General features: G+C 42.6%; 2 protein-coding genes across 4 annotated transcripts; both read left to right on the forward strand.

The window, feature by feature from the left end:
• The first annotated feature begins 616 nt into the window (after positions 1 to 616).
• zfand5a (zinc finger, AN1-type domain 5a) lies at positions 617 to 6307 on the forward strand. 3 transcript variants are annotated; one of them, XM_078952773.1, is made up of 7 exons: positions 3182 to 3343; positions 3423 to 3548; positions 3619 to 3780; positions 3889 to 3991; positions 4102 to 4187; positions 4347 to 4475; positions 4586 to 6307. In XM_078952773.1, exons 3-7 carry the CDS (start codon positions 3621 to 3623, stop codon positions 4732 to 4734), a joined length of 627 nt encoding a protein of 208 aa, XP_078808899.1. In that variant the 5' UTR covers positions 3182 to 3343; positions 3423 to 3548; positions 3619 to 3620; the 3' UTR covers positions 4735 to 6307. The 3 variants fall into 3 exon arrangements, with proteins under 3 accessions (XP_004072558.1, XP_004072559.1, XP_078808899.1); XM_004072510.5 differs by lacking the exons at positions 3182 to 3343; positions 3423 to 3548 and adding an exon at positions 617 to 958; XM_004072511.5 differs by lacking the exons at positions 3182 to 3343; positions 3423 to 3548 and adding an exon at positions 736 to 1046.
• A 2774-nt stretch (positions 6308 to 9081) lies between these two features.
• snrnp200 (small nuclear ribonucleoprotein 200 (U5)) lies at positions 9082 to 22066 on the forward strand. Its single transcript, XM_011479375.3, has 44 exons — positions 9082 to 9435; positions 10141 to 10304; positions 10603 to 10774; positions 10862 to 11054; positions 11149 to 11204; positions 11359 to 11457; positions 11541 to 11693; positions 11774 to 11873; positions 11967 to 12103; positions 12177 to 12254; positions 12389 to 12562; positions 12655 to 12792; positions 12882 to 13037; positions 13140 to 13310; positions 13382 to 13575; positions 13653 to 13776; positions 13886 to 14035; positions 14124 to 14366; positions 14465 to 14653; positions 14736 to 14933; positions 15042 to 15194; positions 15291 to 15371; positions 15537 to 15620; positions 16667 to 16773; positions 16858 to 16976; positions 17067 to 17221; positions 17296 to 17485; positions 17580 to 17753; positions 17878 to 18038; positions 18127 to 18354; positions 18445 to 18636; positions 18721 to 18899; positions 18978 to 19129; positions 19240 to 19348; positions 19426 to 19534; positions 19640 to 19829; positions 19924 to 20088; positions 20179 to 20300; positions 20406 to 20549; positions 20633 to 20809; positions 20900 to 21060; positions 21168 to 21249; positions 21327 to 21419; positions 21498 to 22066. Exons 1-44 carry the CDS (start codon positions 9391 to 9393, stop codon positions 21639 to 21641), a joined length of 6405 nt encoding a protein of 2134 aa, XP_011477677.1. The 5' UTR covers positions 9082 to 9390; the 3' UTR covers positions 21642 to 22066.
• The last annotated feature ends 235 nt before the right edge of the window (positions 22067 to 22301 follow it).

A 22301-nucleotide genomic window follows, 5' to 3' on the forward strand; every position in this document is an offset into this window, starting at 1 on the left:
TATTGGGCTATATAAATAAAACTGAATTGAATTGAATATGATTGTCAATCAGCCCTGTTCTGTGACATGTGAACACATCAAACTTTAACACAAGTGTGTAACTCCTTTTGTTCATCTAATTTGCTTTTTCCAAGCTATATTTATTCACAGACTAAGATTTTAAAAATGTGTGAAGAAAAACTTTGATATACAGCCAGTTTTCAACTCAGAACTGTGAAGTTTCAGTGTCATGGACCAAATTAACATATTTGTGATTTATGTGTAAAAAATAAACTTAGAATGTTGACACTTAGTATGAGCTGAGAACATTTTAAGCCACCCTACCCCTGCAGCTTCCTGAAAAACATGTTTACAAATTGTGAGGTGAGACTCTACATTTATCAAAATTTAAATCTGCACGCTCACTCTATTTGAAGCGAAACAAACACAAACAGCTACATCATGCTTATATTTTATGGTACATTTTCTTACAAATAGACCTTTCCTTAAGTCAGCATCATTTCATTTTTATGTTCCTATTTATGTGAATTACTCAGTAAGTGGATTCATGTCCCTGTAGGTGGATGACGAATAGACATGTAATAACGCAATCCTAGCAAGACGCATGCGCACAGTCATTCAAGAACCCCCCGTTGTCTGGTAGAAGTGTACAGGGCGCCCGGGGGCTCCGCGGGCAGCCAATGGCGACACGTTGTTGTACCCGTGACATCATGCGCCACTCCTCTTACTAAAGAAGGAAACAAACATCCATCCAGAAGGGACGGGAGATCGAGAGAGGGAGGTGGAAAGGCAGGAGGCCTAGGAAGGGACAATTAAAGCCTCCTGACAGAGGACGACAACAGCGAAACGCCGCTACCAGACAAAAGGACCGAGACCATCAACTAAACCTTCCAAATCCCGAAACAAAAAGGACAATTTTTCTGTCTTCTCGCGAGAAACCCTTCAATTTTTTTAACAGGTGATGATCTTGGATTATTGGTTTTTCTCTTTTTTTTTGCCTTTTAATCAACAAAGATGAGTTTTTAACGTGAGATCAGATGACTGAGGTAAACTAAAAATAAATGTGGGGTGCCAAAACTGATCAAATAATCTGCCGTAGCGACCTTTCGGTGTGGATTTAAAGGTCAGCTGGCGTCTTGAGTGATGCCTTTTGTGTGCTTAACGAGCTATTTGTCTTTAGCCCTTTAAGTCGCAGCCACCACCGTGTCCTCCACCTGACTAGAAATATCACAAGCCTTCGAACGTGACTCCGTCTGAGTGATTCAAGGGAAAAAACAAGGGAGGGCTAGCTAGACCTGGTTACTGTCTGTTTTTCTGTGTGCCCCGAGCTGGGGGATGGGGAAGCAAAGCCTGTTAATTCCTCTCTAGAAATAGAAAATTCATAAGCCGAATAGTCTAGAAGGCCGACAGAGTTGCTCTGAAATTACTATAGCGTACATTTGAATTTTTAATTGTCTGGTCTGGTGTTAGTCTCAGTTGGGGGGGGGGGGGTAAAAAATTAAAACCATGTTCTAGTTTGCTCGGTTTTGAGTACTAAACAGCATCGTGAAGTGCCTTTTTTAAGTGCTTAAGCGTTGTTATATAACTGGTTGTTTGAAAACATGTAGAAAATGGCTGTAGGTGCAAATAATGCGTGAAAAAGGAGACCTACAAGACTGTGTCTAAACAGGAAGCAGGGAGAATGCAGACAAAGAAGGAGGAAAGAAGAAACAAAGAAAGAAGAGTCAACACTGTCTTCACTGTTTGTTTTACAGCACACTGGACACGCTTACCACACTAACATCTGCTGGTGGTTATTATGACTTTTTAAAAAGAACCCTTTACCCACATTTTGCTAGTTCTGTCTAGTGTGGCCTGGTATATAATCTAAGCTCTCTTCCCCTTTTTATTTGCCAGAAATGATCACGTTTAGAGACTCCAGTTTGCATGCAAACCTTTTTTTTTTTTTAAAAGCACACAAAGAGGAATTGAGCTTCTAGCATTATTTATGGCTTTTGCATTTTTGTTAGGACAAACTGTGGTTAAGGAATGTGACTGGTAGTTTGCCCTGTGCTGGAAAACCCCTGACTGGCCCTGGCAGCTTCACAGCACACAATGGACTCTGTTTAAAAACATGTCATTCATTCAAATCGGGCAGGTGGAACTCTGTGTATGAGGCATCTGAGATATTTTACATTTTGAGAGGCAAATGTTTAGATAACCAGCGTCTTGTTTGCCTGCTAACTGGATAGCCTAGTACTACATTGTTCCTTTGTGTCAGAAAGCTAACCGTTTCTGTAGATGTGTTAGCTGACCTGGTTAGAAGTTGGTATTTCAAGTATTCCTACTGTCCACAAGCAAGCATCTAATGTTGCTTTTAAAAAAGGGGTCTGGTTTGCTGTTTTTCTGCACTGAAACATGAGGCACTAGTGAGGGTTTTGTTGGACTTTTGTAGGAAGGCAATTGTTAACACAGAAGTGATAGCATCCAGACCTAGAAAAAAACCGGAGGTTTCAGGAGTAAGCTGGAGGTTTTCATGCTGCTCGTTTGTTAGTTCTGCTCCATCGGGCTGATAGGACATTCCAAAGAACCCGCTGACCCCTGAAACAGAAAGCCCGTCCGCCCTGTTTGTGTCTTGGACTAGCATATAAACAAGCTTCACATGAGCACAAGCTGCCGAGTTGCTGGGAAAAAAATAGGGTCAAGGGTTGTTTACAAGAAAAAAAAACATGATAGTTGTGTTGTTGTGTCACTGGTCATTCCCAGATATGATCATCAGGTGAGTTGTAAAACAGGCAGCCAAGGCAGAGCTGGCACACAGGATGCCTCTTACCCAACTAATCTGGGTCTTCCTGTCTGTTAGTTTGTCATTAATCTAGGTGTTTTTGATCTGGAGCTTCAAAGTCAGATCCTCCCATTACACAACGTCCTGTTGTACCGCAGCACAGCAAAGTCAGGCAACAACGTCACAGTACTACGTGTTCTGCCAAATTACGCACACGCAGACTTGTACTGTGAGTGCTTGTGTGGTAAGACATGACTCAGAAAGTTTTGCAATACTGTATGTGACAGAGTGGGAGAGGAGGGGGACGTTTAGTGATGATAACTGACTTTGTTCATCTGAGCCTTTTGGCTGGAAATATTCATGATTGCACCTGATGAGAAAATATTGTATTAAAGTGAGCGTTACTGAGTCATAGCTGTGGTTTCTGTTTACACGGAATAACAGCCCGATAAGGAAATGTTTTCAAGCTCTATTACCGACATTTCTTCCACTTTATTAGGAAACAATTCCTGCAAAGAGTTGGAGGCATGAGAGAGCCGTGAACAAAAAGGCGTGGGGCAGAATAGAGTCCAGCTCCTGGTAAAGGTGTTAAACAGAACACAGCAAGAGTTTTTTTTCCTCTGCTTCCTACTGAAAACCATTTGTGTCTGTGTTCAAGCAACAGGAAAAGACAGAGGTGTTGTTTGTGGAGTTGACATAATATGACTGGTGTGTTCCTTCAGCCTTGCTGTGGAACCAGACTTTCAGGCAGACAGAAAACCTTTTTTTCTCGTTAAGCATGAATGTGCGGGACAAAAGCTATCCGCGGGTGCCTGTCACACTAATAAACATTCGCACTGTCTCTTCCCCCTCAGCAATGGCTCAAGAGACAAACCAGAGCCCGGTCCCCATGCTTTGTGCCACCGGGTGCGGTTTCTATGGCAACCCAAGAACAAACGGCATGTGCTCTGTATGCTATAAGGAACACCTGACGCGGCAGCAGAGCAGTGACCGCATGAGCCCTCTCAGCCCAATGGGTAAGACAATTCAAATTCTTATTAGTTTCATCTAGATAATATTACAATATAATAATAGTAAAATCCATGTCATAATTTCATTTGGCCTTTTTTTGTGCTCACATCAAGGCTCTGCTCCTAGTCCTACCTCAGAGGTCTCTGCTATCCAGAGACTAGAAGCCAGTCTAGCCAAGGTTGATGCGTCTCCTGCCTCTTCACCAGACATGTCTAGGCAAGTATTGACTTATGAAGACTGTTTTGGCTCCTTGGTGCCCTAACTTTGGATTCAAGTCTGTTTGAGCTCCTCATTGATTGGTTTTATTCTCCAATTTAAACTTGCAGAACTATTCAAGGATCCCTTCCTGTGACTCAGCAAATGACGGAAATGAGCATTTCGAGAGAGGACAAACCCGAATCCTTAGAGCCTGGTAAACATAAACCCACTTTATCATAGAAAAATCATAGAAAAAAGCTACAACAAAATTTTAAAAAAGGGATATTTATTACTAGTTTAGTCCAAACTACTGTATTTTTGTTATGTGTTTGGCCTAAGTTAAAAATAACTTTTTTCCTGTTTCATTATGCAGTTATAAACCAGCCTGCTGCTTCTAGCCCTACTCCTTTAGCTTCTTCTAGTGTTGAGGAAAGTCAGGGCGACGCCCCCAAACCCAAAAAGAACAGATGCTTCATGTGCCGCAAAAGAGTTGGGCTTACAGGTAATAAAGCATGATTTTCCCATCTTACAAACAAAGTCTGTTTTGTCGATTGTGTGAATTATTATTATCTCTCCTGTCAAAGCTCTTACACTTTTCATTTGTGCTTTCAGGCTTTGACTGTCGCTGTGGTAACCTGTTCTGTGGCATTCACCGATACTCCGACAAGCACAACTGTCCCTACGATTACAAGGCGGAGGCCGCCGCTAAGATTCGCAAAGAGAACCCCATGGTTGTAGCCGACAAAATTCAGAGAATATAATTTTGACAGCAGTGGAGCTGACAACAATGAAACACCATGACAAAGACTGGAGTGCGATTCTTTGACAAAAGCACCGACACAAGTGGCTAATTGAGGATGGAAAGGACTTGATTTACCAAATCACAACCTCAGAATAACGGAAAAAAGAAACAATTTGAGATCCTAAGCGAGGGAGATGCATGAACGATTTTATTTTTTAATTAATCCATTAAATTGTTTTATCCTGTTTCTGTGGTGTGACTTTGCCGCTGTTAAGTCTTTTCTTTTTCAAAAAATATGTATTGTCCTATGTAGAGCAGACCAGGGTTACTCCAGGATGTGCTGTGCTCCTCTCTCCCTTGCCAGGTGCCATTTTGTGCCAAAACAGCCATTTTAGCCGGACTTTCTAGCGTTTTGGAACACGGGCAGGATTCAGCTACCCTGCCACCGTAGGTTCTGGAACCAGTCTGCATTGCCCTCTCTGCACGAGACAATTTTATGTCATCTTTGTTACCTTAACCTACCTCACAGCTGCTGCGTTTAGCTATTTTGTCTTCCCTTTTTACGTTACACAACAGTAGATCCTAACACCCCTGTCTGATGATCACACCGTCGGTTTGAGGTATTTTGCCAGACGGGTACAAGGAAGTCATTTTGCATCATTTTGCAGTGGAAACCATAATGCAGGGTTTAGCTGCCTGGTTTGAGTTCACATTGTAACCTGACGCCTGGCAAAGGGCTGTGTGCACTTCTGTGCATCCTGAGAGGAAGAGCAGCATCAATTCCTGGTAAGCCTTTCGGGTGAACTTAGACTAGGGTTATAAATGACAGAGGGGTATAAATGAATGAAATAAGTGCATGAGTTACTCTTCATTTTCACTAGTGTTTCAAAAGAATCATTTAAAAAAAAGTTTTCTGCATTTTGTTTTTGGAGAAATTATTTGGATTCTTTTTTTTGTGTCAATTGTGCCGATGTCTGCACATGGACTTTAGTGCATCTGTGGGAGTAATTTGTTTTTTTTTTCTTCTTTTTCTTTCATTGCGCTAACACAATATTCATGTAAGCACAGTGTGTGTGTGTGTGTTGGTGTGAGTGTTTTGCCGCACCCCCGATCCTCTATAAGTTGTGGAGCTGCCCGGTTTATCAGCACATGTTTACAGAAGTAAAGGAGCATGCCAGAGCTAGATTTAATGAAAAATAATAGAAATCAAAATTAGTTGTAACCTTCCATCAGTTTAACTGCTATCAGTCTGTTTATCTGCTATAGAACACTGTAGAGAAGCGTGTGTGTGAGTGTAATTGTGGGCGAGCATGTGCACACACCCGTGCAAAAGTGTGTTTTATGGCTGCCTAACCACATGTATGTTTGTGTCATGCATTATTTTTCCCCTGTGAGAATGTTTTTCATTTTAAAAGATAACTGTATGTATACGTTTGAGTTGTTTTTTTTTTTTGACTAGTAATATGCAAATTTGTACAAAAAAAGAAAAAAACAACAAACTGTGTTGCTATTTATGTATTACATATAATCATGCTGCCCAGCATTAAAACAGAGTAGTATCATGTAAATAAAACTGTACAGAGAGACATTAATACGTTTGGCTGTGTTGACTTGCAGGGCTCGCCTTTGTTTAGTATGTTTATTGTGCTGTAAAGCTTTTAATAACATCTATGAACTAGTTAAGGATAAGGGAGCTTAATATATGAGTTTTGGCTCTGTCATGGAACATCTTACCTCAGCTAATCCAGTCAAAGATTGAAAACCCAACTCCAGAGACGCCTTACCTGGGTCACACAGGAAGTTTTAATCCCTGAGCCCAGGCAGAAAGTGAGCCACCTACTTCTGACTGCACATGCCCACTTCTCGTGTCATTTTCTCAACTCCCACTGAGAGATCCAGACCAGCGTCTGTTCACAGATGGCGTTCCAGCAACAGCTGCTCAGACCACTGTGGGCTACTCTTGTTGTCAAGTCAAGTATTTCAATTACAACTGTTTAAAAGTCAACTGTCTTGACATAATTCTCCACATTAAATTGCCTGGACCCTTTAAACCTAGAGGAATGATAAGAAATGCTCCAAGTATGTACGAGGGGACAGAAGGAAGGACGCATCAAGTCCAAGTTCGACCTGAAATAGCATTTGTTCCTACAAGTAAAAGAAGATTTAGGCATTGCCACACACTCTCCCACACGTATCTGTGTCAATCTGTCTGGTACAGGGCTGTTAGAGCTTAAACAGCAGGATCAGTGCATGTAAGGCATCGCAGATTCTGATTTGCGGGCAGTGACAGATGTTGCTGGCAGATGTGCAGTGAAGCTGCAAGTCTAAAAGCTCCAGAAAAATTACACTCTTCCAATAAATATAATATAACAATATTATAACAATATAACCACTGTCTATTTCTGATCGCTTTTCTGTCTAATTGTCATGCCACAAAGTTGTTTGTTTAAAAAACCAAATACCTTTACCTGATACAAATACAAACTGCCCACAGAAAATATTCACACGTGAACATTTAATAAACATTCAGAAAAAAGGAAGGTAACACTGAAAGAAGAGATTTCAGGTTCTGACACAAATCAAAGTGCAAATGAGCGAGCTCCTGCTGCCATCTGCCTGTGACTGCTGGGGAAATGTAATACATCTTTGCCACCTTCCTAACAGCACTTATCCAAACGCAGTGTGAGTCAGGCAAGATTACGTACACCCTGTCATGATACACTCTGTACTCACAAATATATATATACAGTGTGTGTGTAAGTCAGTGTTTATCCTCTCCTGCCAGGTCTGATGTGTCCTGTCTCCTGGCTGTTTCAATTTCCAATGGAATGATTTGTTTCCTTGGTTTAGTGGCCTCTACTCTGGTAGATTGGGGCACAGAACATAAATCCACAGACTCATCAGTCACATAACTGTCCTGAGTGGATTTTACTCATTGACAGTCTGTCAGCCTCTGATGCTCTTTTAAACATTGGACAGCCAGCTGTCAACTTTCCTACAGTTTAAAAAATAATAATAAACTGCTGCTATCTAATGCTCTTTAATGGATCCCTGTCTTTTTCTTTCTCTATTTTGTGCTCGCTTTAAAGTTGTTTTTCACCTTTAGGAATGTCCCTTCAGAGGTCGCTACAGCAAATAAGCTTTCACGGATTCACACAGGTGGTTTTTACGCTGGATGCCCTTCCTGACACAACCCTGTATTTTATCCGGGCTGGGGACCGGCACAGGGGAACGCAGACTTGGGCCACCTTGTTTAGTGCTCGTTTTAAAGGCTTTATGTAAAAAATAAATACTTTTTAATTGAAGGTTTTAAGTCAACAAACCTTTCAGATTGAAGCAAAATGTTTTTCATGTACGAGATTTATGAGAGTCTGTTCAGATTGGAGACATTGAAAATCAGTATCAGATTTATGTGGGTACCATCACATAGGTGGTGGAGGGAAATGAAATAGCTGATTTTTGTGCAAAGCAGGCGTTGAAACGGTGCGTGGAGATAGAAATTTCGTTGTTAAAAGGCGTATTATAGAAGACTGGCAGAAACAATGTGAAAGGGAGTGGAAAGAACAACATCTATTCAGTATACAAGACAAAGTAGGGAAACGTATCCATCTTACATCAAACACCAGAGATCAAATAGAAACAGAAAATATCTTTATTGTCATTGTACATGTATAACGAAATTACAGTGCAATTTCTTCCGGTGGAATAAAAAAAAAAAAGTCAAATAAAAATAAACTAAAACTGCGAAACAAGACAATATAAGATAAAAAAAATGTATTAAAAATTTACAAAAATATAAAAAGGAGGTTACATGTTGTCAAGGTATTGCACGCTTCCCTAATAAATTAACTTTATTTAGCAGCGTTTAAGGCCACGATGGCTCTCGGATAAAAGCTATTTTTTAATCTGTTTGTCCTTGTTTTAATTGTCCTGTATCTTCTGCCCGAAGGCAGCAGCCGTTCAAATCATGATATCACGATCATGGATGGGACACACGGCTTTAAATACTACACTAGATTTACTAGGGAAACATCCCACTGGACTGTGTGAATGCGGGAAAGGGGAAGAATCAGTGGAGCACATTTTGTGTTGCTGAATTATATTGGGAAGAAAGGTGGCAGCTGGAGGATAGTGTACCATTGCCAGAGGAAGAGGGGTAGAGTTTGATGAGGCTTTTGGGAGGGGGGCAGAATTTCAATGTTGGTCTATTGAGGAGAATATAGGGTTTTTTGTTGTCTTTGTAGTCTTTGTAGTTGTCTTTTAGACCAGTTGTACCCCACTCCGACTCACACTCCAAGTAGGTGGCGACATTGCACCAGGTCGTTTGTGCCTCCCGCTATTAAGACCACAAGAAGAAGAAGGAGAAGAAGTTCTGCGCTAGAGGGCGCTGCTTCGTTTCTATTTCAGTTTTTCTCATCGTTTGACACCGGAAGAGGAAGACGATCGCTGTATGTTGTGCGCTCGTGCTAGCAGCAGAAGCATTGTTACGTAGGTGAAACGCTTTTTCGTGCGTGAAACTTGTAAAGACTTTGAAAGCTGGTTTATGTGTAAAGTCTGAACACCGTACCAATGCTCAGAGTTTTACCGTGAAGAAAGCAGAGCAAACTCAACTCCGTGGACCCGGCGGCCTGATTCAGAACGTGTGGTCAGACGACGTTGAAAGAACGGCTCCACCATGGCGGATGTTACCGCTCGTAGCCTGCAGTATGAGTACAAAGCGGTGAGTGAGGAATTCAACTAAGTTTCTGAAAATCTGTTTACATACTGACATGGAACAAATCAAGTCATTTAATATTTTTATTTTTATCTCGCCATCATGCGCGTGTAGCCGCTTCCTCGGTTAGCCACGACACTTTGCGCCAAAGAAAAACAATATATGACATGTTTCTAAATAAAATACGCTTACTGAAAAATTATCAATTTATGGAATAAACAAAGCAAAGTTACACTGCGAATGGCGTAACACTTCAAAAGTTAGTTTCCTTTTAACATTGTGGATAAACATCTGCGAATCGATACTTTCCTCGTCATCTAGATTTTTATTTAATGCAAACTATGATTTCGTACCCCCATAACTTTCTTAAAAATATATAGTTTAAATCATTTAAAAGGAAGATAATCCCAGTATTATTGTTGTTTCTATAAACAAATGTAGGAGGAGGAAACTGACTCGCTTATTTATTTGAGGTTGTGTGTATATTATGTGTATATAGTGTGTATGTCTTTTCACAACTTTGACTTTTGTTTTCTTTTTCAAATTGCTACTACCTGTAATACTTGAGGCATAATTAAAAGTATTTAGCAGGATTCTTAATTCATGAATTAAAAAAGGGGATAAATACAGTTGAAAGGGCTAAAGGGATTGTCTATTGCTGTACTGATAAATCACACCTTTTTTTTTCACCTTTTTTTTTTAACCTGGTAGAACTCAAACTTGGTGTTGCAAGCGGATCGCTCTTTGATTGACCGCACACGGAGAGATGAGCCCACCGGAGAGGTGCTGTCCCTGGTGGGGAAGCTGGAGGGGACCAAGATGGGTGACAAGGCTCAGAGGACCAGACCTCAGAACCTGGAAGACAGAAGAAACAAGTCAGTTCAGAATAACGCACACCAGGTTTTAGTTTACATTTGGCCGTGGCACTGTTGGCACCATAGGGTGCTTTGTCAAGCTGACAGTTGAGAATTTCAAGTAGAAAATGCTTTAGTTCTTGTGCAAAATGGTTAAACATAGATGAGATGGTTTGTATGATACTGTTGAAATAATTTACTAAATTTAATATTTTCATCTTGTTGGTGCATCAAAATTTGTTGAACTTGTTGTATTAAGATGTATTCATGTTAAAAGTAAAACACGCTAACTGGTTTTTTCCTTGTGCTGTTAACTTAGGAGACGAAAAAGAGATGAGGACAGGCATGACATCAACAAAATGAAAGGTTTTACCCTTCTGTCTGAAGGCATTGATGAAATGGTGGGCATTGTGTACAAGCCTAAAACCAAAGAAACCAGAGAGACTTATGAAGTGCTGCTAAGCTTCATCCATGCAGCTCTAGGAGATCAGGTGAGCCAATCAAATGTGGGCTCTTGTTCAAAATTGTGTTAAGTGCTGAAAGCTGATGTCCTGCCCCCCCTGTGCTGTTGTCTGCAGCCACGTGACATTTTGTGTGGAGCAGCTGATGAGGTACTAGCGGTACTGAAAAATGACAAAATCAGGGATAAAGAAAGGCGACGTGAAGTGGAGCAGCTTCTGGGACCTTCAGATGACACACGGTATCATGTGTTGGTCAATCTTGGAAAGAAGATCACAGACTATGGGGGAGACAAGGAATTGCAGAATATGGGTAACTTTTTGTGCATAAGATCTGTCACGTTTGTCTCTGAATCGATGGGTGTGCGTAACTGAAATAATCTGAACCCTTTGTTGTTTCTCCACAGATGACAACATTGATGATACGTATGGTGTCAATGTACAGTTTGAATCTGATGAGGAGGTGAGCTTTTTTTTGTCTTAAATTGATGGTTGTTCAACCAATTAAAGCTCAGCAATTATCAAATATTTTCTTGACTGAATTTTGATGAAAAGTTTGTATTCAGTCTTTGGGTTTCACAGTTTGAACCAGTTCCTGATCTTTACTTATTTTGTAGGAAGGGGATGAAAACCCGTTTGGTGAAGTGCAAGACGAGCAATCCGATGAAGACAGTGAGGGAGAGGAGGCGGTTGTGACCACCACACTCTCTGCCAATGTCAGTGGAACAGCTGCATCCTCGTCTTTTCCAGTGTCACATCTTCTCATTTGTTTCTCTAAAATCGCTTTTTCTTCATGTAGCTCGGCGAAACAGGTGACGTGATGACGGTGAAGAAAAAAGATTTACATCCTCGGGACATCGATGCCTTCTGGCTCCAGCGTCAACTCAGCCGTTTCTATGACGATGCCATCGTGTCACAGAAGAAAGCGGACGAAGTCTTAGAAATCCTCAAAGTATGTTTACCGCCTTGCCTGCTCACAGTAGATTCTCTAATCATTCCCAGGTGCGTTGATGTCTCCTTTTTGTGTCACAGACAGCCAGTGATGACAGAGAATGTGAGAACCAGCTGGTGTTGCTGTTGGGTTTCAACACTTTTGATTTCATTAAAATCCTCCGTCAGCATCGGCGCATGAGTAAGAGAAATGATCTAAATCAGATTCATTTTCTGTTTTTTGTTTTTGTATGTTTGTTTGTTTATAGCTGCTTTTTCCATCTCTAACCCACAGTTCAGTATTGTACAATGCTAGCAAGCGCTCAGAGTGAGGCAGAAAAGGAGAGGATCATTGGAAAGATGGAGTCTGATCCGGAGCTGTCAAAGATTCTCTACAAGCTGCAAGAGACGGAAAAGGAGGACATCATTCGAGTTAGATTTGTTGTTTGTTAAAGAAACATTTAGTCTTTTGGTTTGTATAATAAAAGTAATATTTTTTTATTAGGAAGAACAATCTCGTAGAGAGCGAGTGAGGAAGTCTCGTGTTGATGACTTGGAAGCGATGGACACTGACCATGGAGAGGTAAATTGTACAAGGAGTCAGCAGTTGGAATCTTTCACTGCCTTTTATCACTTTATATGTATATAAGAAGTTACGTTGGTTTGTTTTCTCTGAAGATGCCATCAAGAGTTTCGTGTTGTTCTTGTTTCCTGCAGTCAGTGATGCCTCGACAGATTTTGGACCTGGAAGACCTGACCTTCACCCAGGGGAGTCATTTCATGGCTAACAAACGCTGCCAGCTCCCAGACGGCTCTTTTCGCAAACAGCGCAAAGGTTATGAAGAAGTTCACGTTCCCGCCCTGAAACCCAAAGCTTTCGCTGACAACGAGGTTCGTCTGTTGCGTCTTTTGTTGTTAAGTACAAAACTTTCATCTTTTAAACGCAGCAGTGTCTGAAATTTTGGTTGCTTATCTTTCATCAGGTACTTGTTTCCATCGACAAGTTGCCCAAGTATGCTCAGGCTGGGTTTGAAGGTTTCAAAACTCTAAATCGAATCCAGAGTAAACTGTTCAAGTCTGCAATGGACACAGACGAAAACCTTCTAGTGTGTGCTCCCACGGTGAGTGAGCCCTGCACAAGCCAAAGGCGGCGGGAAAGTCATCCTGAACTCCGTTGTCAACATTAATCCTGGTATTGTTTTGTGTACAGGGAGCTGGTAAGACCAATGTTGCCCTAATGGCAATGTTAAGAGAAATTGGAAAGCATATAAACATGGACGGCACGATCAACGTGGACGATTTCAAAATCATCTACATTGCACCCATGCGCTCGCTTGTACAAGAGATGGTGGGAAGTTTTAGTAAGGTAAGCTGCATGCCCTTCCTTAAAAGCGTTGATTTCATGCATCAAGGAGTATCGCAAGCTTCAGGAGAGGGTTTTAGAGGTGACGGCTTTCCTTTTTTGCAGCGATTGGCAAGTTACGGCATCACCGTGTCTGAGCTGACAGGAGACCACCAACTCTGTAAAGAGGAGATCAACGCCACTCAGATCATTGTCTGCACCCCAGAAAAGTGGGATATCATTACTCGGAAAGGGGGAGAACGTACTTACACTCAGCTAGTGCGCCTCATCATCATTGTAAGTTGATTTAGAAAGGTATTATTCATTTCATTTTTGACAATCAGAATAACCAAAATAATTCGATATAGGATGAAATTCACCTGCTGCACGATGACCGTGGTCCTGTGCTGGAATCCCTGATCGCAAGGACCATTCGCAATGTGGAGCTGACCCAAGACGATGTCCGCCTGTTGGGTCTCAGTGCCACACTACCCAACTACGAAGATGTGGCAACGTGCCTGCGCGTGGATCCTGCAAAGGGACTGTTCTACTTTGACAACAGGTTTGTTTCAAAGCAGAAACTGCATGTGTGTGTATTCTCTTAACTCAATTCTTGTGCTTTTTTATTTTTGTTTGTAGTTTCCGCCCTGTGCCCCTGGAGCAGACTTATGTTGGCATCACAGAGAAGAAAGCCATCAAGCGTTTCCAGATCATGAACGAGATTGTTTATGAAAAAATCATGGAGCATGCTGGGAAGAACCAGGTGCGCCTTTCTGTTTGTTTTTTGTCATTGAGACAAACATTTTAATCTGAAATTCCTTTAAATCCTGGCTCCAATTTATCACTTTTAACGTTTTACTTGCTCCCAATAGGTGCTTGTATTCGTTCACTCCAGGAAGGAGACGGGCAAGACGGCCCGAGCCATAAGGGACATGTGCTTGGAGAAGGACACTCTGGGTCTCTTTCTCAGAGAAGGCTCTGCATCCACTGAAGTGTTGAGAACTGAGGCCGAGCAATGCAAGGTAAGAGTGTATCTTGAGGCTCCACACTTTTTTGTTTTCTTTCCCCGAATGTTGGATTGGTGTGGCTGATTTATCTTCTCTCTTTTAGAACCTGGAGTTGAAGGATTTGCTTCCGTATGGTTTTGCAATCCACCACGCTGGTATGACCAGAGTGGACCGTACCCTGGTGGAGGATCTGTTTTCAGATCGGCACATTCAGGTTCTGGTGTCTACAGCCACTCTGGCATGGGGCGTCAACTTGCCGGCCCATACTGTCATCATCAAAGGAACCCAAGTTTATAGTCCGGAGAAAGGCAGATGGACTGAGCTCGGAGCCTTGGATATTCTGCAGGTCTGTATGAGGTTTAGTTTTTATGGATGACCATTTCTGTCAGAGTTTGTACAACTCCCCAACAACAATAACTGAAGTGAATGTCCTTTTTTTCTCAGATGCTTGGTCGGGCTGGTCGTCCCCAGTATGACACCAAAGGGGAGGGAATCCTGATCACGTCCCACGGAGAACTGCAGTACTATCTGTCTCTGCTCAACCAGCAGCTTCCTATTGAGAGTCAGATGGTGGCAAAACTACCAGACATGCTAAACGCAGAAATTGTTCTAGGCAATGTTCAGACCGTGAAGGTGAGTGGTGGACTTGCATCAGAAAATTAAAGACCGTTTAAAAAACATTTTAAATGGTTTGTTTTACTGTTTCGTGTGTCAGGATGCGGTGAACTGGCTCGGCTACACCTACTTGTACGTGCGTATGCTCCGCAACCCCACCCTTTATGGAATTTCCCAGGATGACCGAAGTGCAGACCCGCTTCTGGAGAGGCGCAGGATGGACCTGATTCACACAGCAGCCAATGTCCTGGACAAGAACAGCCTCGTCAAATATGACAAGAGGACAGGCGCTTTCCAGGTATCCAGAGCTGGGCTGAGCAAACCTTTAAGCACCTCTATGGTGGAAATAAATTGGTAAAAGTCTGACCAGAAGACTCTAATGGTATTTTTTGTTGCATGTTTAAAGGTGACAGACCTGGGACGCATTGCCAGTCACTTCTATATCACTCATGACTCAGTTCAGACCTACAACCAGCTCCTGAAACCCACTCTCAGTGAGATTGAGCTCTTCAGAGTCTTTTCACTTTCCTCAGAGTTTAAGAACATCAATGTGAGAGAGGTATGTCCACTCATGAAAGTCAGACCTCCTTCAATTTCCGCCCTCCAAGAAGTTATTTACAACATGTGGGATAATTACAGAAATGTTTTCTTTTAGGAAGAAAAACTGGAGCTTCAGAAGCTACTGGAGAGAGTTCCTATTCCAGTGAAGGAGAGCATTGAGGAACCCAGTGCCAAGGTAACACGCATGACAAACCTCTTTCAATTTGAGCAACATTTCAGAATTTCTTATACATTTTTAGAGAGTTTAGATTTTATTTTATCTTTTGTTTGTGAGTTTTTATCAACTTGTAATTTTATTTCAAAATAGTTCAAATAATTCTTTTCCACTTTATTGTTTCAGATTAACGTCCTGCTGCAAGCATTCATCTCTCAACTCAAACTTGAAGGCTTTGCTCTCATGGCAGACATGGTTTATGTTACACAGGTGCTGCAAGACTTTTCTTTTGTCGTTTCAGACTTTTTCATGCCCTCTTATACTTTTTGTCTTCTTTTTAATGTTGGTGTTGTTTTTTTTTTTTTTTTAAACAACGATGATTTATAAGCTAAAAATGTTCCATTAAGTTATTGGCTGTGGTTACGTGTGCAAAACGTTTAATCGAATCAAAGATCAGATTAGAATTGAAATCTGTACACGATTATAACTGTTTACATATGGCACACTTTTGATCATAATAAATCATTTTGACATGCGCAGAACTATGTAAAATACCGGATATGACCATAAAAGAAGAAATGGCGAGTTCTTTTAAGATCTTTTAAGCGTGCTCTTATTATTGTTATTATTATTAAGTGCCTGATGCTCATAATTTTCTAAATATGTGCAGCCAGTGCTTTATTCTTGGCTGCATGTACCCAGAAGAAGGGTTAGGATTAGGTTAATACGTGCTAACAACATTTGGCCGTGGATGCAGTTAAAATCCTTTTGGTCAATGCTGCAATGTGCATCTTGGCTGCACATAGGTATGTGGGCATAACGTCAGCCTTTATTTTGACTGGACATGATTGAAAACACAAATTCACTTAATTATTTGCGCGGTTTCTCAGGACTGCTCAGTGCAGTGCATTTCCGCATTCAATAGCTGCCTCCGCCATCTCACACACCGTTCTGAAGCTGCTCCTCTGCTTGGAGACACGAAGCTACGAGTCCGGCTGCTCTGCTCACAGATGTGGCTCGCTCGCGCGGAGCAGCCTCTGGAGCACCACACCGTGTGTGCATGACATAAAAGCCAAAGCCGTAGTGACCCAGGATCGACAAAAACTGTTTATATGCACCACGATCGGATCAACATTCGACATAACACGCCTACCTCGATCAGAAGGACATTTTGATCCAAATGAGTCTGTTCAAAGTGTTTACTTGACGCATTTTTATTCTGATCAGGCGTTTATTCCGATTACTTTTGTCTATGTAACTGCAGCTATTGTTGCACATTAGTTTGCCTGAAGAATAATGCGGTTCTCTTTCTTCAGAGTGCTGGACGGTTGATGCGCGCCATATTTGAGATCGTGCTAAACCGAGGCTGGGCTCAGCTCACAGATAAGACCATGAACCTGTGCAAGATGATCGACAAGAGAATGCAAGTGTCTTTTATGTTACTAAAGAAATACATTTTCTATCTTGAAGCTGGATTCTCATGCTTTATGTTCTGATTTTCCTACAGGTGGCAGTCGATGTCTCCTTTGCGTCAGTTCAAAAAGCTGCCAGAGGAAGTGGTCAAGAAGATTGAGAAGAAAAACTTCCCTTTTGAGCGTCTGTACGATCTCAACCACAATGAGATTGGTGAGTTTCTCGCTTCATGAAGCATTTTCATTCTATGCTGTCCTTTGCCTGCAGGACACTGAAAAAGCTGTTGTCTTCCTCTTTGTGTAGGCGAACTGATTCGAATGCCAAAGATGGGGAAGACCATTCACAAATACGTCCATCAGTTCCCAAGACTGGACCTCGCCGTTCATCTCCAGCCCATCACTCGCTCCACTCTGAAAGTGGAGCTCACCATCACGCCTGACTTCCAGTGGGACGATAAGGTCTGTGGCTGTAACTCGGGGACGTTTCCCTTCTGAAAAGCTTTTCCTGTTTCTAAGCTTCCCTTTCTGCTTAGATTCACGGATCATCTGAAGCTTTCTGGATCCTGGTGGAGGACGTTGACAGTGAAGTGATCCTCCACCACGAGTACTTCCTCCTTAAAGCCAAGTACGCCCAGGACGAACATCTGGTGACGTTCTTTGTCCCCGTGTTTGAGCCTCTGCCTCCTCAGTATTTCATCCGCATGGTTTCAGACCGATGGCTCTGTAAGTAGCTCAAAGAGAACTGCAATGCAGAATTCCTCTGCTCTCCACTGTACAACTTCGCCTGACACCTTTCTCGTTTCTGTTTTTCTCTCAGCCTGTGAGACTCAGCTCCCAGTGTCCTTCCGCCACCTCATCTTGCCAGAGAAGTACCCCCCACCCACTGAGCTGCTGGACCTGCAGCCGCTGCCCGTCACTGCTCTCAGGAACTCTGCCTTTGAAGCTCTCTACCAGAACAAGTTTCCGTTCTTCAATCCAATTCAGACACAAGGTATTTGGAAAAACGAAACCCAGACAAAAAGATGGAATATCCCATTTTCAGACTGATCTGTTTGACTCAAACCAGAGCTCTGTATTCACATCTTTTTCTTTTCTTACTCCTTTCTCCAAATCAGTCTTCAATGCCGTGTACAACAGTGACGATAATGTGTTTGTGGGAGCTCCCACTGGGAGTGGAAAGACCATCTGTGCGGAGTTTGCCATTCTCAGAATGCTGCTGCACAACACAGAAGGCCGCTGTGTGTATATCACTCCCATGGAAGCACTGGCTGAGCAGGTACAATGTCATGGAAGAACTCTGTGAAGCCCACATCCATTTGGAGAATCGGACCGCTTGTAGCTTCATGATGGCTTCTCTCTTTCAGGTCTTTGTTGACTGGCATCAGAAGTTCCAGGACATCCTGAACAAGAAGGTGGTGCTCCTAACTGGGGAGACCAGCACCGATCTGAAGCTTTTGGGGAAAGGGGACATCATCATCAGCACCCCAGACAAATGGGACATCTTGTCTCGTCGCTGGAAACAGAGAAAGAATGTGCAGAACGTCAGCCTTTTCATTGTGGATGAAGCACACCTTATTGGTGGAGAAAATGGAGTAAGAAGTGTTTTAGTCTCTGTAAACAGCAGGTGTTTGCATCACTGTATGTAGATTGTCTAATCGATGGGACTTTGGTTGTGTTTTTAGCCGGTGTTGGAGGTTATCTGCTCCAGAATGAGGTACATCTCCTCACAAATCGAGCGTCCCATCCGCATCGTCGCCCTCAGCTCGTCTCTGTCCAATGCCAAAGACATGGCTCACTGGCTGGGCTGCAGCACCACGGCCACCTTTAATTTCCACCCAAATGTCAGACCTGTGCCTCTGGAGCTGCACATTCAGGTTCATTAACATGTCTACCTGTAAATGATCAAAGCCACAAATACAGGATCCTTTTGTTAACATGGACCTTCTCTGTTCCTGCAGGGTTTCAACGTCAGTCATACTCAGACACGGCTGCTTTCCATGGCCAAGCCAGTCTATCATGCCATCATGAAGCACTCCCCATCCAAGCCGGCGGTGGTGTTCGTACCGTCACGCCGACAGACCCGCCTCACTGCCATTGACATCCTCACTTTCTGCGCCGCCGACGTGGTTCCTCAGAGGTTGGTCACCAGATGTGACTCCACTCTCTGGGTTTGGAATCAAATCTTTACACAAAGGTGAAACCTGTTTCTTTGAAGGTTCTTGCATTGCACCGAGAAAGACCTGGTACCATTCCTGGAGAAAATAAATGATCCCACTCTGAAAGAGACTCTGGCCAATGGTGTGGGATATCTGCATGAAGGCCTGTCAGCAACTGAACGCAAAATAGTGGAACAGCTGTTCAACTCGGGTATGATTCATTCCTGGACTTCATTGTTGATACGAGAAGAATTTTTCATCAACATGCAAAGCATTAGAAAAATAAATTTCTGAATGATTGATGGTAATTCTTTCATCCAGGTGCTGTCCAGGTGGTTGTTTCTTCTCGTTCTCTCTGCTGGGGAATTAGCATCTCTGCACATTTGGTCATTGTCATGGACACCCAGTACTACAATGGAAAAATCCATGCGTAAGGATCAGGCTGTCCCAACCTCTATAGCGGCTCAGAAATATATTTTCAATCATTTTTGTTTTGTTTTCTTTCAGATATGTGGATTATCCCATTTATGACGTTCTCCAGATGGTGGGCAAAGCAAACAGACCCATGCTGGATGATGAAGGACGATGCGTCATTATGTGTCAGGGCTCTAAGAAGGTAAACATTAGTGGTTTTATTGTTTGTTTTAATCCATTTAGGATTGGAGTAATTATTGCACAACAGTATTCTTCTAATCTAATACTATATGGATTCTTCTTAAAGGACTTCTTCAAGAAGTTCCTGTATGAGCCCTTGCCTGTGGAGTCTCACTTGGATCACTGTCTCCACGACCACTTCAACGCAGAGATCGTTACCAAGACGATCGAGAACAAGCAGGATGCCGTGGATTACCTAACCTGGACGTTCCTCTACAGGCGGATGACGCAGAACCCCAACTACTACAACCTGCAGGGTGGGCAGCATCCCTCCGAGAGGAACATCAGATTATACTGAGGCCGTCACAAGATTGTTAGTTTTAAGAGTCGTGTGTTTTCTCTCGATGTCAGGCATGTCCCATCGTCACCTGTCTGACCACCTGTCAGAGCTGGTGGAAAACACGCTGCACGACCTTGAGCAGTCCAAATGCATCAGCATTGAGGATGAAATGGATGTGGCACCACTCAATTTGGGCATGATTGCTGCCTACTACTACATCAACTACACCACCATCGGTTTGTAGCAACCGTTGCTTCTCTGTGTTGGTTAAAGCCGTGTCCTGAACGCTGAGCATCACGCTGTAACTTTGCTCTTATGTCTGGCAGAGTTGTTTAGCATGTCTCTGAACGCAAAGACGAAGATCCGCGGGTTAATTGAAATCATCTCCAATGCTGCTGAGTATAAAAACATTCCCATCAGGCACCACGAGGACACACTTCTTCGACAGGTAAGCAGACTCCACAGTGGGAATCCATCATCTTTCATTTTTGTTGCAGCACAAAGTCTAACCGTTTATTTGACATTAAATTGTGGATCTAATTTTACATTAAAGCTGGCACAGAAAGTTCCCCACAAGCTCAACAACCCGAAGTTCAACGATCCCCACGTGAAGACGAATTTGCTGCTGCAAGCTCATCTCTCCAGGATGCAGCTGAGCGCAGAGCTGCAGTCAGACACTGAAGAGATCCTGAGCAAGGTTCACGTTTGAAATGCTTCTCTCCTCCCTCTTCTGTGAATGTGTGTGTAAAGCTGATCCCACTGTGTGTTTGCTGCATGCAGGCGATCCGCCTCATCCAGGCCTGCGTGGACGTGCTGTCTAGTAACGGCTGGCTCAGTCCTGCGCTGGCTGCCATGGAGCTGGCCCAGATGGTCACCCAGGCTATGTGGTCCAAGGACTCCTACCTGAAACAGCTGCCCTACTTCACCTCAGAGCACATCAAGCGTTGTACTGACAAGGTGTTTCGCATCGTCTGACTGCTGCTTTTGTCTTCTGTCAAAGCTCGCACATTTAAACTGAAAAGTTAAACCTGTGTGTTTTGTCTCCAGGGTGTGGAGAGTATATTTGACATAATGGAAATGGAGGATGAAGACCGAAGCGGCTTGCTGCAGCTCACAGACGCTCAGATGGCAGACGTGGCTCGCTTCTGTAACCGTTACCCCAACATCGAGCTCGCGTATGAAGTGGTAGAAAGGGATAACATAAAGAGGTTAGTGTGCAGTCCAATCAAGAACTATTCAAAACAATGATGCATTTTTGGATCAGATTTACATCAGCACTGCCCTCTGGATAAAATTTGGTCTGTGTTTTCTTCAGTGGCAGTCCAGTTCTGGTTCAGGTTCAGCTGGAGCGTGAGGAGGAGGTGACTGGCCCTGTCGTCGCTCCCCTTTTCCCTCAGGTCAGTTGAGTGGCTGTCCACTTCCCTATAGGTGTTTCCTACATTTGCTTCATCGTTTGATCGTCTCATCGTTGCAGAAACGTGAGGAGGGCTGGTGGGTTGTGATCGGAGACCCGAAGTCGAACAGCCTGATCTCAATCAAGAGGCTGACTCTGCAACAAAAAGCGAAGGTGAGCCGCTGCTTTGAACACTCCCTAACCAAAAATACGCAAACTACCACAGTTTTCATTTTTGGTTCTTCTGTGTAGGTCAAGCTGGACTTTGTGGCACCAGCGATGGGCATTCACAACTACACGCTGTACTTCATGAGCGACGCTTACATGGGCTGTGATCAGGAGTACAAGTTCAGTGTGGACGTGAAGGAGGCAGACAGCGACAGCGATTCAGATTAAGCTGGAAATTCAAATTCTACATTTTTAATCCTTTTTTTTTTTTCAATAAATAATGGGATCAGGTTTTATATGTAGATATTTACCCCGATCAATCTCTGAGAGTGACCCTGTCAGTTCTCTGTGGGTGTTATAACATGTTTTCGTAGTCAGTACAATCGTTTTATCCTGTATGTTAAACAGCTTTTCAGAAGTTTTGTGTTCTTTACGTTGACCATTGATGTACTTTTCACAAAATTATTCAAAGATAAGTCTAAGACATCTTAAACTGCCGTTGAACAGCTGAGTCTCATCCACATTGCATGTTTAAATAGATTAGACTTTCCATTTTACTTTGGTTAAACGTCATAAGATTTTTTGGATTGGTTAAACCGTTTAATCATTCATGCTGTCTGTTTGTTTTTTGCAATAAAAACATCTGAAAATTGTTTTATAGTTTTATTATGAAACAATTAGTTCTTAGTCTGGCCCCTTTTATGCTACAAGCTCATGTCACTACAGCACTTAATGGATATTGACAAGATTGTTCTTGATCCCCTCCCTTTATCCCTATATATATCCCCACACCTGAAATGTCTGAATAAGCTTGCAAAAATGTCTTTTGGTAATGGAAATAACTGCACTGAATGAACTTGTTTTCAAGTTTGGTAGTTGGGTTTAACC

Source organism: Oryzias latipes, chromosome 9 (assembly GCF_053564925.1).
Source record: "Oryzias latipes strain Hd-rR chromosome 9, Olatipes_Hd-rR_3.1".
Lineage (NCBI taxonomy): Eukaryota > Metazoa > Chordata > Actinopteri > Beloniformes > Adrianichthyidae > Oryzias > Oryzias latipes.